Genomic DNA, 18083 nt, shown 5'->3' on the forward strand with positions numbered 1-18083 from the left:
GGTCTGTTGTTCTTTTATGACGAGGAGCACCTTTATATTTTTCCTAGGTTTTTGGTTCTTGAGTACTCTATGTAGTTCTTTCATATAAACTCTATATCAGGTCTTTACTCTTGTCATCGGGCTGGCGCGCAGTCGTCGTTGCGCTCGGTCAGCACGACCAATGTCAAGCCCGTGTCGTAGACGCCCAAGCCGGTGGTCGCGCGGCCCGTCGCCAGCAGCGTCAATGCGGCCGCTGGCAAGACGGACGTGGCCATGGACGAGTTCAACAAGTGGCTCAACCGGGAGCTCACGCGGGGCGGCATCCACGGTGTCGACAGTGAGTTGACTTTGCGAATTGTGAATTGAGGAGAAAGCATGCTAACCAGGATGCAGTCGACACGTTTGCCGCGATGCTCATGATCCTGCCGGCCGAGACGTCGGTGATTGCGGACGCCATCTACGCAAACAGCAAGACTATGAATGGCGCTCACTTTGCGGAGGAGTTTGTGCGACGCAAGAGGCGGGCCGACCAGGGCATCGTCGAGAAGCAGCCGACGTCGGCGGGCGGCGAGGGCAAGACGGCGGCGTCGGGCAGCGGGTGGAGCGAGGTCGCCAAGAAGAGCGGCGCCAAGGAGGCGGGCGCTCCGACGGCCGAGACGAACATGCAGGGGGCCGCGTTCAAGGTTGTGTCGGGACGCAAGAAGGGGTCGAAGAAATAAGTCTCGATCAGGGCTTGATGAGGCCATGAGGGGGGGCCATGAGGGGGAGGCGAGGAGGTGCTGCTTTGAGACAGTTGGTGTACTTGTATGAAGGGAAAGCTGATGATGATCTGTCGAGGGCATGTCACGCCAGCAGCGTCATGATGTACTCTGTAAAGCGAGCATGTCACAGTCAGTAGCAGTCCACTGTTGAACAAGATGCATGGATCTACGTGTCCTTGGGTACCTATTGTGATGTAATCGCAGTGCAGGTGAAGGTGAAGCTCGGTGCATGGTGAGGCTCGGTGAAGGTGCTTAGGTCAGCGACTTAAAACTCTGTGGAAAGAGAAAGAGCCCCGCCCCCACCATGAAATCGACATTGCATTTCTTCTTCAGTCAGTCAACCTCGAATCCATTCCATCCGCCGTGCCACCAGTTCAGCGGCAGGCTGCTTGAGCGTTGGGAGAAGAGTTCTTGATACCCAGGAGAGGCTTTCTGCTATTTTTCGACCGTCTTCCGAGCCGTTTTCCAGCTTGTAGGCCCCCAACGCTGACAAGGCGGGGCAGCCTCACCAGCATCACCACCACACCACACCACCACACCATCGCGGGGTCATTTCAGTCACAGAGCAGCGGCAGCAGCAGCAGCAGCAGCAGCCTTGGGCAACCATAGCCATGCAACCACCAGCAGCCACGCCGCAGGGCTTGGCCGCCAAGGTAGCAGCTGGCTCGTACGTCGAGGTGCTCTCTTCCAAGCCGGCCAAGACCCTCATCAAGGCCTTCACCCAGTCTCTCAAGACGGCAACACCGCAAGCCGAGCAAGCCGCCCAGACCGACGAGCAGGAATCCCTGGTCATTGCCGTCGCCGCCCTCAACGCCTTCCTGCAGTCCAACGTCACAGGTCCCGTTCTCGAGAACGCGAGGCCTGTGACGGCCCTCTTCGTCGCCGGCCACGGAGACGTCAAGACGCTGCGCAGGGCCTGTCTCGTCGACCTCCAAGTCGACGGCGTGGCCCCCTATGCCCACATTCCGCACATTGAGCTCTTTGCCTTTGCGCGCCGCGTCGTTGCCGCCGCTCCTGCCACGACCATTTCCGAGACGGCGCCGCTCGCGCTCGACGCCGCGACGACCGTCTCCCTCTCGTGGCTGCGCCTGCGCCTTGCCGTCTGGCACTACCGCCTCCTGGCCCAGCCGTCGCTGTCTGGCGCGTCCTTTGCCAAGACGTCGCAATGGATCGACGTGCCGTCCCTCGCCGAGACGGTCACGGCGTCACTGGGGCGCGTGCGCCGACAGCTGTTTGGCGACGCCCACGATGACGATGTCTGGGCGCTCGCTTCGGCCGAGGGCGTGCCGTGGGCGCGTCAGGACAAGGTGCAGTTCCTGCTCGAGGCGGCGAATGCGTGGATCATGCTGGGGCGCGACGACAAGGCGCGCGAGGCCCTCGGCGAGGCCACCAGGCTCAACAGGTTCGAGTTTGCGCTCTCGGGTGCCCTGGGCAAGAGGACGCGGTTCCAGGAGAAGAGCATCAGTCAGCTCGTCGTGCTGGCGCGCAGCGCCACGCACGAGACGGAGGATACGGCCGTCGCTGACGAGGGCGACGCAGAGGCCGAGGCCAAGCCCGATGCCCTGGCTCTCAACGACGACACGCTGCTCGAGAAGATTGACTTTTCCGAGGGCCGTGACGGCGATGCCGCCCAGTCTGCCACGCTGCCGGCTGCGCTCGTCGATATCAAGCCGGACGAGCAGCCGCAGCTCGCGCCCCTGGACCAGATCATCCTGCTGACCGAGGCGACGCTCAGGGATTCCTTCTCGCCCGTCGACACGCTGACGTCCGAGGAGGTGCTGCCGTATGCCGTGCGCGTCGTTTCGGAGAAGTCGACCAACTGGCAGATTTACACGCAGGCGCTGCTTGTGCGGTCGAGGATCGAGATGCACAGGAGTCGCACTATTGAGCGGGGCGTGCTGCAGATGCAGGCTGTGGTCGACCAGGTCGTTGTTGATACGGAGCAGCCTGCCGAGGCCAAGGACGAGGCCAAGGACGAGGAGAAGGACGAGGGGAAGGACGAGGAAAAGAAGAACGACGACGCAGACGTGCCAGCGATCGCCGTCACGGCACCTGACCAAGCACCCGAGGCCGACGCGGACAAGCCGACGACCTTCTTCCGCGCCGCTGAAGCCGCCGACTCGGCTCCCGCCCATGTCCGTCTGCAGTACATCCACGCGCTCGCGTCTCCGCCGCGCTGGCACCTCGAGTCGGAGCTCGCCTACTCGTGGGCTCACGTCGGCTCCCTTGTGTCTGCCCTCGAGATCTTCAAGCGTCTCCGCCTCTGGGCCGAGGTTGCGCTCTGCCTCGCCACGGCAGCCGCCGCCTCGGCCGACGACGAGTCTGGACGCGGCAGCGGCGGAGAGGAGAAGGCCAAGGGCATCATGCGCTGGCGCCTCTTCCACGCAACCGGCACCACGTCGCCCGTCGACCCAGACGCCGAAGACCTCCCCGATGACGTTGTCCATCTGACGCCGGCGCACTTCTCCGGCCCCGAGCGCAGCCCTGCCGTGCCCAATGCGCCGCGCCTGTTCTGCATCCTCGGCGACCTCGAGCAGGACCCGAGCCACTACCTGCGCGCCTGGGAGATTTCCAACCGCCGCTTCGCCCGCGCCCAAAAGTCGCTCGGCGAGTACCACCTCGCCAAGAAGGACCTGCCCGCCGCCCGCGAAGCCTACGCACTGGCCGTCGGCAGCAACCGCCTGAGCCCCGAGCTCTGGTCCCGCCTCGGCGACATTGACCTCCGCCTCGGCCGCCCCGGCGACGCCGCCGAAGCCTACCGCCGCGCCATCGCCGCGGCAGGCGACCCCATCGGCGGCGAGGACGCCCGCACCTGGAGCAACCTCGGCTCGGCGCTGTGGTCGCAGTACCTGCAGGTGATTGACGACCTGCGCGCCGAGCTCAAGGACGCCAAGCTCGAGGACGCACCCGCTCCCGCCCCCGCCGACGACGAAGAAGGCGACGCGACGGCCGCGACGACGGAGGGCAAGAAGACGCAACAGGACCCCGAGGTCATCCTCGCGCAGTCCCTCGCCGCCTACAAGCGCGGCGCCACGCTGTCGCAGGACAACTGGCGCATCTGGGACAACGTCCTCACGCTCGCGACGCGCTCGCACCCGCCCGCCTACACCGACGTGCTGCACGCGCTGCGCGCCCTCGTGCGCATCCGCGCCTCCGAGACGGCCCTCGACGCTGCCGTCCTGCGCGCGCTCGTCCAGGACGCGCTCATCTCGCAGCCCAAGCAGGACGTCGACAGCAGCAGCAGCAGCACGACCGGCGTGTACGAGCCGCCCCGCGGCACCCTGGCGCGGGCCGTGGCGTTTTTCCTCGAGGAGGCCGTTGTGCCGCTCATCACGACGCGGTCGGAGCTGTGGGAGATTGTGGCGCGCGTGCGGGCGTGGCGGCGCGACTACAAGGGCGCCGTCGACGCCGCGGAGAAGGGCTGGAGGACGGCCATGGGGAGCGCCTCGGCGCTGGGGGCCAGCGACGGGGGCGCGGCGAAGAGCTGGCTCGAGGACGAGGAGGCCTGGGGCGAGGTCGTGGCGCGGACGGACGAGCTCGTCGGCGTGCTGGAGAACTATGGCGCCTTGGCCGAGGGCGTGGGCGAGCGGTGGAGGGGCAAGGCGAGGAGTGCGGTGCGGAGCGTCATGGGCAAGGCCAGGACGGCGTGGGAGGGGAGTGAGGGGTGGAAAGTGCTTGAGAGGCTGGCCGAGGGGCTGGCTTAGACTTGGACGCTACGGCAACAGGGACGGCTTGGGGCGAAGATAGAGACCGGAGCATCGAGACGGAGTTGAAAAATGGGTTGCTTGGATAGAGGTTTGGATGAGGCTGCTCTCGCGGTCATGGTTATGATGTCGCATATGTGATGTTTGTGGTAGATGGTAAACACCTACACACAGGTTTCGCTCACAGTCATGATCGTGGTGTTTATGTCAAGTGATGTTTGTTTGGTGGTTGTCCGCACTTATATACGGTTTCTTATGAGTCTTACGGACGCAAGCTTGTTGGTTATGTACCAGTGTGTAACCCGTTTTCGACTTTGATTCATATTAATACACTTCACTAGAGGTACGAAGCTAACCTAAAAATATAAAATCAACCCACTACATTTGTTACGCCATCTCTGCAAAACTCCCTATAATTGCCTCCCGTTATAAAGTATTCCCACACTCCCGGTCCCTTGCCAGTCGCACCACCGCCGCCTCAGCCTCTTCCCAGTAGCTTGTCTTCGTCCGCCTTAGACGGTGACCGTCTAGCGGCTGACGCCTTACAGCACAAAAACTATATAATGCTGGTCCTCTATGTCGAGCCATCCGTCAGACCGACGTCCTACGACGGGCCGTAAATGTCTTCTTCTTCCTCATTGTGCACGTAGGTGCTGCCCCTCGGCCTATAGTCGGCAAGATTGACCCGTGCCAATGCCCGCTCCATATGACCACGAATGCCTATACTGTACTGTGGCGTGCGCCTGAGGATCTGTCGGCGCAACCGCTCGCGGAGCACGGGGATCATCTCCCGCGGCTGCAGCTGTCCCCTGAGGCCTCTAGCCTCAAAGTCGGAAAACTCAGCCGCGGCCCTCCTCTCGAGATCCCGCCGTGCCGCCGCCCGCGCAGGATCATCTGGCGCCGTCCTTGGGCCCTTGGCGGGACCCTTTTTCCCTGTTGGGGCCTCTTTCTCGAGCCTGGCGGCGAGGCTGGCCTTTTCGCGGGCGCGCTCTTCCTTGCTGGCAAAGCCGAAGGGGGCGCCGAACTGGGGGATGCTGCCGTTGAGAACGACGCAGAGCCGTTGGTATTCCTCCGTCTCCTGCTCGAGCTTCGCCGCCGCCAGACTGCCCTGCGCAAGCCTCTCCAGCGCGAGGCTCTCCAGCGTGGGTGCATCCGAGGGGGAGGGCCTCGGGCCGCCCACGATGGGAAGCGACACAGACGTCGCCGGGGCGGCGGGCTGACTCGTCGGCATCTCGGGTCCCTTGGCCAAGTCGGCCTCTGCCTTCTCCCGCTGTTCCGCCAGCCATACCTCCGCTCTCTTCCCCTCCTCGATCTCGATATTCCGCTCCTCCTCGCGGTCGACGGCGAGCTTGGTCAGGGCGTCGAGCGAAGGCCGGATCTGCTTCGTCTCCCGCGTGTCCTTCCACTGCATCATCCGCTCGCGATCGGCATCAACCTGCATCACGGCACGCCGCATCATGCTCATCTCCCGGGCACCCATCGGCCGCGCCGTCCCGGCCACGACACGCGCCGCGGGCGCCTGCTCGCGGTAGAGCACCTCGTCGATGGCGCGCCGCCGCTTCTCGCTCTCGGTGAGCCAGCCCCCACCAGCCGCGGGCAGGTTCTCGCGCGGTTGCGCGCTGTACGCGGGCTGCTGCTGGGCCGGGGCGCGTCTCGCGGGGCCGCGGGTGGGTGTTTCGGGGTCCGGTCGGGCCTTGGAGGGGCTCGTGCGGCCTTTCTCGGGCGTCGTGGTGGTGCTTCGGCTCGAGGACCCGGGCGAGCTGCGTGACGCTTCGGCTTGGGCGCGCCGTGCGCCTCGTCGTTGAGCGGGCTTGGCAATCTTGGACCTGTCGGCCAGCGTAGTTAGTCTGCTTCGCAGGCTGTCTTGGAGCGCCCGCTGATCGATGATGTCCAGGGGGTCAAAGTCTGGCGTGCGAGGCCGCGAGGGGCTTGAGCTGCCCGAACCCCGTGCTGCGTTGCCTCTTGCGCGGCCTGAAGCTGTCCGTCGGCTAGATCGTCCGGGCGAGGAAGACGACGAACGATTGGGAGCTTTGGCTTCTCTGTTCCAGGGATCATTGCGCTCTGTTGGGCGGTCATCCGGTGGCTCGCCATCATCGCCCCCATCTCCCGGAGCAAGGGAAGCCATCATCGCTTTCCCCCACTGGTGGACGTCAGCGTCCGAATCCTCGGCTGACGGCTCAAAGTATTTCGTGAAGCTGTCGTCCGACGCCTCGCTTCCCTCTGAATCTAGCTTGGGCTTCTTGATGGGCGCAATTCGATCTTCTGTCGTCTCCGTTGTGTCTTCCTCTTCGCGCTTCCTCTTCTGTGGCTTCGCCCCTGACGAGGCGACGAGGTTGATAAGTTTCTTATAAATCTGATCGGGCTTGTCTATTGAAGGATTAGCAGGTTGTGCTTGGACTTGGTCTCTCGAGCAAGATGGACTCACGATCTGGTATCCGAGGGTCCCAATTCTCACACTCGTCAGGGTCCTCGGTGATTTCTTCGACCAGCTGCGCAACGACGGCAAACTCAAAGGTTTCGATGACCCAATTCCTGATTTCTTCGTCGTCGATGGCGCGACCTACCCACGGGCTGAGCTTGGCCTTTTCTTCCTCGATGCCATATCTCATGACGTCTGTCCAGTCAGTTCAGGTACCCATGACTAGCAGGGCAGCATACATAGGCTACTCACTCGTCACGTCGTACACCCACTCATCAACAGCAACAAAGGCCAATGCGAGAGTCCATTCGTCGATCCTCTGGCCATTGAAGTCTTCCAAGATGGCAGGCAACATCTGCGCCACGTCCTCGAACGGGGGCCTGCGGATCTTGTGCGTGATAAGCTCCATCGACCCCCTCATTGTCTCGATCACTCTCCTCTTTTCGAGGCTGTAGTGGTGGCGATCCGCGAAGATGCCTTCGTCGTCTATGGCCCATGGGCTGTGCTCGTTCCAAAGGCTTCGATAGACTTCCCCACGAGCTGTATCCTGGATCCCTGTCCCAAACGTGTCAGTAATCTTACGGCCGGTCATGTTCATGGGCCACAACGTACAATCTGGCTGGAAGGATATGAGTGTGTCGTGATGCGCAAACGTGTGAGGCGGAACCCTTTTGTTAGGGTCGTGCTCGGGTACGATGCGGCCGATGCGAAGATGCTCGATGGCACTCAGGATAGCAAGGTAGTTGTGGTTTTCTCTAAACATGTCCGATACATCCTTTCCCACGTGCGGTGCAATCAGCTGGATGCCCGCCGGATGCAGACGCGCCCATTCTGTTCGCCTTGTCAGTACTCGTTGAAACGACGGAACTGGGGTATCATCTAGATGCTCCTCGCAAACGTACCTGTCACGTCATAGACATTGTTCCAAATAATTATATAGGCACCAAGGGGGCACTCTTTGTGGAGGTATCGATGGGCTGCCACCTCACGCCTAGTGTAGACGTTAAAGGTGCGCGTCTTGGGCATCTCGCCCGCCCAGACTGTACCGACTCTGGTTTCCCAGAGGCTGCTCCTGACTTCTGAAAGATCGTATTGGCTCATGATGACTTTATGTGCAGGGCTCCCACCCGGCACGCTGCGCAGGAGTGTGTGCAGTGGTATTTGGCCTTCTTCGGTGACGATTGGAGAAGTCCAGTCTGCGAGCAGTCAGTTTGCTGCAATCAGCTACGGTACGAAGCGAACTTACTTGTGATATCAAAAATGTTCCGTTCGAGAACGATCCAGAACGGCTGGCCATCCCGTCCATCACGCAGGGCCACCTCGTGCTCTCGATACTCTGGTATATATCGCCCTATCAACGCTTCCGGATTGCATTGCCCGCTGTTGTTCGCTACATGCATGTCGAGCATTAGATCGCCGTCCTGCATCGGAATTGGTCGCCCTAAGCTGACCCAGCTGTAATACTCATCATACAGCGGGCTTCTCTCTGGCGGCTTGACGGCATCCCAGAAGTAGACCAGATAGACGGTGCGGCGTTCAATGATGCACACTTGTCTGCCATTTCCACTATTCTGCTCCACGATGTCCGTCGGCGTCCACTGATCCATAACGCGATGCCTGTCCTCCAGGGGCGCCATCACGTCGACCATCTGCGCCCAAGTGGGCAGGCTCGCATCAACCAGGTCCGGATCCGCGTCACGGCCCCAGATGGGGCGGTACTGCTCGACGGTATTGTACAGGCAAGTCTTTTGCGACGCGCGAGTATACCCAGGCATGGCAAAGTTGAGGCTGAGCCACGTGCCCTCTCTGTTGACATCGGGATCAGCGAGATTCCCGACCTGCGCCGCGACGTCCTTGAGAGCTGCCTCAAAGGCTTCTTTGAGACCCAGTGGTGCCGCACAGAGATTCTCGTATATCTTGAAATAGCCAGCCGCTTCGTGGAGGAAGTGTCTTCGGAGAGCTCGGGGCGATCGGGGGTCCTTGATGATGTAGGGCTCCTTGCCTTGCTCCCCGTCAAGTTTGTGACCTGGAAAGTTGAGCACGAAGTCTGCCGTGTTCTCAATCGGATCCGATTCGCGGTACGCCGAATCCGCAATGCGGTTCAGAAAGTCGCGCTCCTCTTCCGGCCGGCCCTCCAGCACCGAGGGTCGAACAGTCCAGGGGTTCTTCACCAGTTCCGGTATGTGGCCTTCCCGCGGGTTCACGTGAAGCGGCTCGAAACGGATTGGGAGCACCGCCGTAATCAGCATGCACAGGGCACGGTAGAACCAGTTGCTCTTGTCGATCATGTCGTAACTGTCCAAGAGCCATGGGAGCTCCTCCGGGCCCGAGTTTGGCCAGACGAGAGGGTTCGACCACCTCGAAATGATATCCGCAATGTCCCGCTCGTCTGCGAATGTGCGACCCACGAGATGCTTGTTGAGAACTTTGTCTAGGTCGAACCTACTCCACACGTTGCCGTAGGGAGAATTTCGCCATTCGTCGTAAGCCTCCTTGTACCACGGCCGCCACTCTTCGTATTGCTTCCTTCGATACTGAATCCGACGAGCCATTTGCTTCAGCGGCCGCTCGAGTGAAGCATTGGTCTTCAAGTCGTGATTCCAGGCTGCGGGCGCGAAAGAGACATCGAAGCCGGTCGTAATACGGGTATCGAATACCCTGGGCATTCGGAGCGCATCGGTGCCATACTTCGCAACAGTAGACTCCCAGAATTCCTTTGTCGTCGTGGCGCATGTGTACAGAGCTGGCACCGGCGAGCTCTCACAGGTATACGGATACTCCAAATCGATGCGAATGGAGTGGGACGCCCATGCGCTCGGCTTCAGGATAGGCCATTTAACATTCGATGCCAGAAGCGCGGCGCCGTTGGTTGAGCCACTGAAGCGGTATCCGTCAAGGGGATGTGCACTGAGATTGGCGACACCGCCGAAGATGGCGTTTTCGAATGATTCGCCCATTTCAGACAGCAGCTCTTTAAACATGAACTGCAAACTATTAGCAAAGAGCAGGCACAACTGTTGTTGCCGGTGACTTACGGTCTCGCGATCAGGGTGAGGTTCGGGAAGCATTTCCGTCAACTGATTGAAATTGGTCTGGCCAAACCTGACGCCGTGCTAGACGAATGTTAGTCATACGTCCGCTTGAAATCTTGAAGAAAGATTGTCTGCGGAGTTCCCTTTGCACTGGAAACTTACCAGTATCTCATGAGTGATCTGCACACAACCATCAGCAAGCACAACATATCAGCTTGGGGGGAACAAAACATACTGTGATCGCCAGGAGCGCTCTGGCTTGACGTTTTGATGTCTCGCTGACTCCGGGTTTGATCAGGGATAGAACACCCATAGTATCGACCTGGATCAGGGTCGATTGTCGGCCATCGATCTCGAGCGGACCAGTCACTCCATAAGGACAGCCGTTGGGCGCCTCTGAATTGCGGTTGACAGAGTTAAAGGTGAAATTGACATCCTCGCAGAAGTGGTCGATTGCTTCTATGCAATCACTCACGTCAAAGCGGGCGTCGGGATCTCTTTCTGTGGCCCTCCATATTGTGCCCCTTTCTTTACTCTTACCGCCTTTGGGCAGTTGTACATTTTTCGTGGCGCGGATCGTCCTCATATCGAGGAAGGTAGACATCCTAAATGGGATCTTCGGTCAGTATCCATGATAGCCCTTAGGAGGAGCGACTTACCACCTGGTGTGAGAAGCCTGTTTGAGAATGCGATTTGCAATGTCAAGCACTTGTCGAAGCTCTCCCCAGAGCAGCGCATCGTCGACAGACCACTTCCTGTGTTCTCCGTCTCCGTCGACAACTTCTTCAAAGTCGCAGATCCATCGATCCTTTCCCAGGACTCTAAGCCACTTCGACTCGTCGATCATGTCACTTGCGGCAAGCGTCCTGTTGGATGCAAGGGGCTCGGTCTCCTTCGGCATGTTCTCCTCTTCCTGCACCATGAGAACGGCCTCCCATGTGCGCATCCCTCCGAGCGCCAGGCGTTGCAACTCTTCGGCCTGCAACAAGCGATCAAGGTCCTCGGGATGCGGCTCTGGAATCGTGTCGCCGGGGTCTGGCGGGTTGATCGGCTCGAACGTATCATGGTTTAGTCGAGGAAAGTCGGGATCTATCCAAGACCGGCCGCCTCCTACGTACGGGGTCTTCCTTGACACTCCGTACCTCGATGTCCAGCCGCTCGGCTTCACCCACGTCTCTGTCTTTGCAGGTGGGACGTAGCTGCTCAAAGATGGGGGGCTGATGGCGTTCGTGCCAGGTTCTGGGCCTACGAGTGTATTATCAGGGTGGTTCTGCACGTCATCCAAGAACTCTCGGTAGCGTCCTGAAGGCCGGTCAGCAACCAAGGCGTCGAGGATCTCAAGATTATCGGCCATTGTGGGTTCGTCAGGAAGGCTTTGATCTGTTGGCGATGCCACAGTGTTGGATGGTGGATTGAAAAGGGTGGAGAGACACCCGATAGTTGATGTTTAGGAGGTGCACGATGGCGTTGCGAGCAGCACGGCGCGGGTATACAAAACGAGAAAACGTGGACAGGGCAAAAGCAGCCATGTGCATTCATTGGTGTTCAAAATGGCAATTAATGAGGGGAGCTTGTGTTGAAATTCGCGAGCTCTCCCATAGCAACCGGCCTCGAGCGGTCGCCAATCGCGGCGGACAAAGGAGACACCTGTAGGTCAGGTCGAGGGATAACAACAAAGACGGGAATAGACACAAGGCAAAGCTGCCATTTCACTTTTGAAAGCATGGGGCCCGAGAGTATTGAGGCTCTTGAACAAAGAATCGAAGCATGGCTAAGGATGCAGCGCCTGACGTCTACATTGGCAATCGCGGGTGAGGCAGAACAGACAGTGTGGGCGAAGGATGCAGACGGATGAGGAAGAGTGTGGCGCAGGCATCAATATCAAGGCTTTGTTTGGGATTCTGCTTTGACGTTGTATGATAATAGATGTTCGATCTGTAGCTTGACGGATCTCTTGGCTTAACGTTACTACTTAGAGGTGGACGGTGATGATTGATGCCGCTAGGAGGTAGGTTGATGAGGACTTGGGACATCCATCGGGGGTTGAGCCTTCAAGTTCAGTCAATTCCAGTATCAAACTTTCAAGGTAGGGAGAGGTGACTTGGAGGCAGATTTGGTAGCATACTGGGGGTATTTAGCTTGAAACCACATGGCATCTTTAACAAGTATCGAGATTTTGTCCAGATCGTCTACTGACGCATACGATTGCCCTATACGATGGTCCCAGCCCGACTAACTAATACTCAGTGCAGATACTTCGACTGGCGTATAACCTTCACTCAAAGGTCTAAGACACGGAGTTCCACACTGGCGGAAACCGACCATAAGGTTGCGGCCCCTTGACGACCCAGGAAACGCACCCGATATCATTTAGTATGCTGACCATGCATCCGCCCGCATGCTAGAACAGTGACGACTCGAATTACTACTAGAATCGTCAACGCCATGACCGAACCTGGTCCAAGACTAGCCCCCCTGGTGTTCATCTCTTAACGAGATCGAAAAGGAGAGGATGACGACGCGAAAACATGAGATCATGGCACACAAGTTGCTTACCGACGAGCGTGAGCTGAACACTGTGTCAAGGCCCTTGTCCAAGGTCCCAGAGAACTGGCTCGCAGGAAAATGCGGCAGTACATACAACTTATGCGGTTCTGCCGGAAAGGTCTTGCTTTGGCACAATTTGACATGCTGAGAAAACTATATTCGTCACCAGGCTCCTGAAGAACCCACCGACCAGTCCCGTCCCCAATCCGATCGTCTCCGATTGTGTCTTAGGTAGATTGTCCCAACTTCCTTACTATGGATAAAGTTCTTTCTCCTTGTTTATGCAAAAATCCACTGTTAGCCATGGCCGAGCACCAAAAATTCGAGTTTCTTCAAATGGTGAAGGACAATGAAGGATGGGCAGCATGCGATCGAGTCCTCGGACCATCGTTATGGTGCGTAGCGGGGTTAAGATATTCTATGAATTGAAGGAATATCTATCCGCAGTAGCTCCAAGCTCCCTGATACTTTAAGGAATAACCACTGCTCAGGTCATAGCGGGCACATATGCATCTGTCATTATCCCAATTTGTCTTCGCAGGAGTGACCACCATCTAGGTAGATCAGGTGAGAGCTCCCTTGGAACAAGTCCGTCCAAAGGCTTATCTATGAGTAAGCCCACATATGGCAAGACATGCCTGCTCATTCCCGTCTCCCATGTGTCAAAACTCGCCCGACCACGGGTCTGATGGTACTGGCGAGAACTTGATCAGGATCGAGCGGCAGAGCCAGGTTCGTAAGTGTCAGAGCGTTGGTTAGAGCAGAGTGAAGAGGTCTTCCACACGTGGTCCGCAGCAGATAGAAGATAGGTCGGGGGTCGTAATACATCTGAATTCTGGCCCTCCGCAGCCTATATATATATACGTTTCTCGTAGCCCTTAGCCTCTGACCGACCCCCTGCTGGCGACTCTGCAGGGAACCCGCAGGGTCCCCTGACAATAAGTATCGAAATATTGGCAAATAGCTGCTACGCAATAAACGCGAGACGGAATCATTATAGCAAGCTGACGAGATGAACACTCTGCTCAGAGCGCGCCACATGAAGGCTGCAAAAAGGTGCATCCCCTAACGAAGCCATCGCACGTCGCTCACCAGTGAAGCATCCACCATCCTCGCCCGGGGTAGCCTCGCCGCGTCAAATGCACCGCTCGCTCACCGCACCGGAGACAAAGAAGGTCGGATTATTCTCTTATAACCAGAAGCATCAGCCCTCTTCTTTGTCGCGGTCTTTGGACTGCCATATGGGGGGCAGTGGGGGGTTAGGCTGCATTCCAGTGGTCAATGGAATCTCGAGTTGCTGCCGCGGCGCGTGGCGCAGCGAACAAAGTTCTGCTTCTGGAGAGTCTGGTGCCCCATCTGCGCCCGTTGATCCGAAATGCATCGATCTTGCTGAAGCCAAGAGGCCTCGTACATCTACCTGCCCTGTGTTCTGTGTTGGGCGAAGACAGGGAACAGAAGTACAGTCTCACGTGACACTCCCGCCCCGTAGCAGACCCCCAAAGACATCACATTACGTTACGTGTACAAGGTGAAGTTGATGGCTCTCAATTGCCGTCTATCTACTGTCCACTGTCATCCACGTCATTCCCTGCCGCAGGAACATCTCGTCCTCGGCCCTGGGGTCCTCCAACCCCACGGCGAGGCGAGTAACGTTCCACATCTTCCGGCGTGTGTTTCGTCTGGGGGAATCTCATGGGGATGCATCATCAAGAAAAGGGAATTATACGTCAAAACCAGAAGCCCGCGACCATGCAACCAAACAACCCGGGAACGACTTTTTTTTTCGTGGCGGAAGGCTCGTAACAAAGGAAAAGGGCGGTATGCCGAGGTGGTGGGTATTGAGGAACAGGATTTCGCTCGTAGGGGGGGGCGAAATGATTTAGTCATCCTCGTCAGAGAAGACCTCCTCACCACGCTTGCGACGGGCCATGCGGTCTGGAAAAGGCAAGAGTTAGTGAATTGTCATCATGGTGGGGTGCGGCAGAGATGGAACATACCCTTCTTCTTCTTGCGGAGCTCGGAAGAAGTAAGCTTGGCCTTCTTCTTGGTGGAGACAATCTTGTTGCCCATGGCATCGAACTTCTCCTCCTCCTCGCCCTCGTCGGCCTTGAGACGGGGACCAGCGCCCTGGCCCTGGACCCAGTTGTGGCCGGAGGGAGTCATCTTACCGTCGAGGACAGCCCAGACCTCCTCAGTCAGGTCCTTGGTGAACTCAGCGCTGTGAGTGATGATGATGACACCACCACCGAAGGACTTCAGGGCCTTGGACAGAGCACCCAGGGAGTCACGGTCGAGGTAGTTGGTGGGCTCGTCAAGGACGATAAGATGGGGGCGCTGCCACGAGCACGCGGCGAGGACGACCTTGACACGCTGGCCACCGGACAGACCGCGCATGCGGGAGTGGGAGACAAGCTCGGCGTCGAGGCCAAAGTTGGCGCAGTGGCTCTCAATCTCCTTGCGGACAAGGGGACGGAACTGACCAGAGGCGAGGGCCTCCTTCATGTCGACATCGGCGACCATCTTCTGGTGAGAAGCCAGAAGCTCGTTACGGGGCAGCCAGACGTTGTCGGCGGACATCATGGGAGTCCAGCGCTCGTTCTTCATGCCAACGTTCTCACCCAGAGCGAAGGAGCACTCGTACTCGTACGAGTTCTTGAACTTGCGACGAGCGTTGATGCCGATGACGCGACGCTGAGAGTCCTGGATGCGGAAGATCTTGTCCATGGCCTTCTCGTCGGCGTCGGTGATGATCTTGTTGGCACGGTCCATAGTCTCGCGATCCTCACCAGTCTGGAAACGCCACTGGATGTACTCGGAGGGAGTGGAGTCGAGGTGGTTATCGATGTGAGCGAAAGCGTGCTGCTTGATGTAGGCGATACGGATGTTCTCGTGCTGGTAGATCTCACCCGAGGTGGGGATGAGCTCACCAGTGAGGACGTTGATGAGGGTAGACTTGCCGGCACCGTTGGGGCCAATGACGGCAATACGGGAGCCGAGCGAGCACTGGAAGGAGATCTCCTGAATCTGGGGCTTGGTGGTGCCAGGGTACTGGAAGGTCATGTTGGTGGCACGGAGAATGGCCTTGGCCTTGGTCTTGACACCCTCGAGGAAACCGGGCTCGGGGAACTGGAACTCCATCTCGGAGGCACCGAGCTCGTAGTAAGACTTGGCCGAGGGGCACTTCTTGACGAACTCCTTCAGGTTACCACGGTAGCGCTTGAGCTTGAAGCGCTCGTAGTGGATGATGTGCTGGCAGACGTTGTCGAGGAAGCCAGAGTCGTGGGAGACGATGATGGACGTGCAGGGGGAGTTCTGCAGGTAGTCCTCGAGCCACTTGACGTTCTTCACGTCGAGATGGTTGGTAGGCTCGTCGAGAAGCAGGATATCGGGGGCCTCGAAGACGGCACGGCACAGAGCGAGCTTCATCTTCCAACCACCGGACAGAGCGGTGATCTCACCAGACACCATGGTCTCGGTGAAGCCGAACTCGTTGAGCTTGGCCTTGACGTCCTCGACAGGGGTCTGGACGTTAGCCTCACGCAGCTTCTTGATGGTCCAGTCAATGGTGGTCATCTCGGTATCGGCAGAGTCAAGGTCGTGCTCGACGAAGACGGTCTTGACCTCGCTCTGCTTGGGGAAACCCTCGACCTGCTCGTTGTCGATGGCGCGCATGAGAGTGGACTTGCCGGAACCGTTGGGACCGCAGAGACCGTAACGCTGACCACGCTTCAGGCGAAGGTGAGTCTGGTTGAGCAGAATCTTGGCACCGTAGGCGAGGGAGAAGGTGCAGTTGCAAAGGTCCTCACCCTCCTCATCGTCGGCATCGCCCTCGGCAGCCTCGGCGGCACCAGGGGAGGCGCGCTTGCGGAGGGCGTCGACGACAGTCTCGGAGTCCTTGTCGCCGGTGATGACAGCGACGTAAGGCTTGAGGGCCTCAACCCAGGTGATGGGCTCGATCTCCTTCTCGTCAATGAGCTGACCAGCAATGGCGGAGATGTAGGTGAGGACGGGCTCGACCTGGGCGGCCTTGCCGTACTTGGTGCCGAGAACCTCCTTGAGCTTGGCAAGGACGGTGGCGATGTCGCCGTCGAGCTTGACCTCGGGGATGACACCGTTCTGGATGTTACCAACACGGTTGAGAGTGTCAAGAGCCTGCTTGGTCTTCTCACGAGCCTCGGGATCAGCGAGGTTGTCGTAGTTCTTCTGGAGACCGGGCATCATCTTGGGCAGGAAAGGCGCGACAATGTTGGGGTCGTCGACGAGCTTGCACATGTTGTCGACAATGACGGCGGCCTTACGCTTGATGGCAGTCTCACGCTCGGCGAGACCACGATCCAGCAGGGGGACCATGAGGGCAAGAGTGGGCTCCTGGACCTCGGTGACGAAGGTGGTGGCACCGAGCAGGTGAACGGTCTCGGGGACGTTCTCGGGCTTGGCGATACACTTGATGAGCTCGGGGATGAAACGCTCGATATCCCTGTTGACGATGAGCTGGCAGAGCTGCTCCATGGTCTTGTAGGCACGCTCCTTGACCTCCTTCTTGGTGTCCCACATGGACTCGGAGATGACGGGGATCAGCTCAGGGACGCGGTGAGCGAGCTGGGCGGGGGCGGTCTTGACGAGGATGTCGATGATGTCGAGGGCGGCCATCTTCTCGGGCCACTTCTGGGCCTCGATGATGGAGACCTTCAGGGGAGGAAGGATGGCCTTGACGGCGTTGGGGCTGATGGCCTGGCCGATGGCGATGGCGGCAGCAGTGGCGGCAGTCTTGACGGGAGCGGCCTTGTCACCAACGGCGGCGAGGACGGTGGGGAGGAGGTCGACGAGGAAGGGCTCGACGTGGGAGGAGATCTCGGAGTGGGAGGCGATGGCGCCAACGGCGACAGCGGCCCTCTCGCGAGCGGCGGCATCCTTCTTGTTGGCGAACTCCTTCTTCAGAGCGTCAACGGTCCTGCAGAGGGGACGAGGTTAGCCAACATGTCATCTGTCACCTCGACTGGCGGGTCAGGTGGAAGGCCGTCTCGGAAAACCGCACAAGGGCAAAAATGTGGGCTCGCCACTGTGAAAATTGAGGGGGGGTTACAGAAAACACTCACTTGGTGGGAACAGCCTGGTCCTCGATGCGGCCGTTGATGAAGGAAGCGAGAGCGGCAGAGGCATCCTTGACCTCGGCAGCCTCCTTGGAGATGGTGAGCTTCTTCATGAGCTCGTCAAGAACCTTGACGGACTGAGCGTTCTCGGCCATGTTGTCGGTAAATAGTACGAGACTTCGGGAGAGAGAAGGTGGTGGTGGTTGTGTGGAAGGGACAGAAAAGTCTTCGGATAGTGAAACCGTTTGACTTTTTTCTTGTGCTGCTTCTCTGGAGATGAGATGCAACGTCTATCGAGATCTAAGTCGTCGAAAGGAAGGAACAAAAAACCGAAAGTCTATGCTGCGTACGCAAAAGAAGACTTTTGGAAGAGGGAGGGGTGGAGGAGTCGTGTGGAAGAGGGGCCCGCAGAAGACGATGGAGGTCGTATCTGCTCTATTGCGGCTCTTTTGTTTTTGTCTTTTGAAATTGCGTCCGGAGGAAGACGACAACCAGGAGGAGGAAAAGAATGGAGGATTCGGAGGGGTGAAAGGGTCAAGGTGGGAGCGAGG

At 58.6% G+C, this 18083-nt stretch overlaps 4 protein-coding genes across 4 annotated transcripts; 2 read left to right on the forward strand and 2 right to left on the reverse strand.

Annotated features, from left to right (window-relative positions):
- Nucleotides 1-252: 252 nt before the first annotated feature.
- VDAG_08128 (GYF domain-containing protein) lies at nucleotides 253-698 on the forward strand (the record flags this gene model as incomplete). The annotated part of the gene is made up of 2 exons (XM_009657505.1): nucleotides 253-316; nucleotides 373-698. 2 exons carry the CDS (start codon nucleotides 253-255, stop codon nucleotides 696-698), a joined length of 390 nt encoding a protein of 129 aa, XP_009655800.1.
- Nucleotides 699-1351: 653 nt separating this feature from the next.
- On the forward strand, nucleotides 1352-4444 carry VDAG_08129 (TPR repeat-containing protein; the record flags this gene model as incomplete). Its single annotated transcript, XM_009657506.1, has 1 exon — nucleotides 1352-4444. The coding sequence occupies one exon, from the start codon at nucleotides 1352-1354 to the stop codon at nucleotides 4442-4444; it is 3093 nt and encodes a 1030-aa protein (XP_009655801.1).
- A 604-nt stretch (nucleotides 4445-5048) lies between these two features.
- Nucleotides 5049-11249, reverse strand: VDAG_08130 (uncharacterized protein; the record flags this gene model as incomplete). The annotated part of the gene is made up of 11 exons (XM_009657507.1): nucleotides 5049-6811; nucleotides 6870-7058; nucleotides 7116-7418; nucleotides 7476-7694; nucleotides 7766-8059; nucleotides 8110-9847; nucleotides 9899-9976; nucleotides 10058-10075; nucleotides 10131-10354; nucleotides 10436-10500; nucleotides 10555-11249. The coding sequence occupies 11 exons, from the start codon at nucleotides 11247-11249 to the stop codon at nucleotides 5049-5051; spliced, it is 5586 nt and encodes a 1861-aa protein (XP_009655802.1).
- Nucleotides 11250-13976: 2727 nt separating this feature from the next.
- VDAG_08131 (elongation factor 3) lies at nucleotides 13977-17687 on the reverse strand (the record flags this gene model as incomplete). Its single annotated transcript, XM_009657508.1, has 3 exons — nucleotides 13977-14377; nucleotides 14440-17393; nucleotides 17539-17687. The coding sequence occupies 3 exons, from the start codon at nucleotides 17685-17687 to the stop codon at nucleotides 14322-14324; spliced, it is 3159 nt and encodes a 1052-aa protein (XP_009655803.1). The 3' UTR covers nucleotides 13977-14321.
- Nucleotides 17688-18083: the final 396 nt, after the last annotated feature.

The sequence above is a fragment of the Verticillium dahliae genome, genomic scaffold (assembly GCF_000150675.1).
Source record: "Verticillium dahliae VdLs.17 supercont1.19 genomic scaffold, whole genome shotgun sequence".
In the NCBI taxonomy this organism is placed as follows: domain Eukaryota; kingdom Fungi; phylum Ascomycota; class Sordariomycetes; order Glomerellales; family Plectosphaerellaceae; genus Verticillium; species Verticillium dahliae.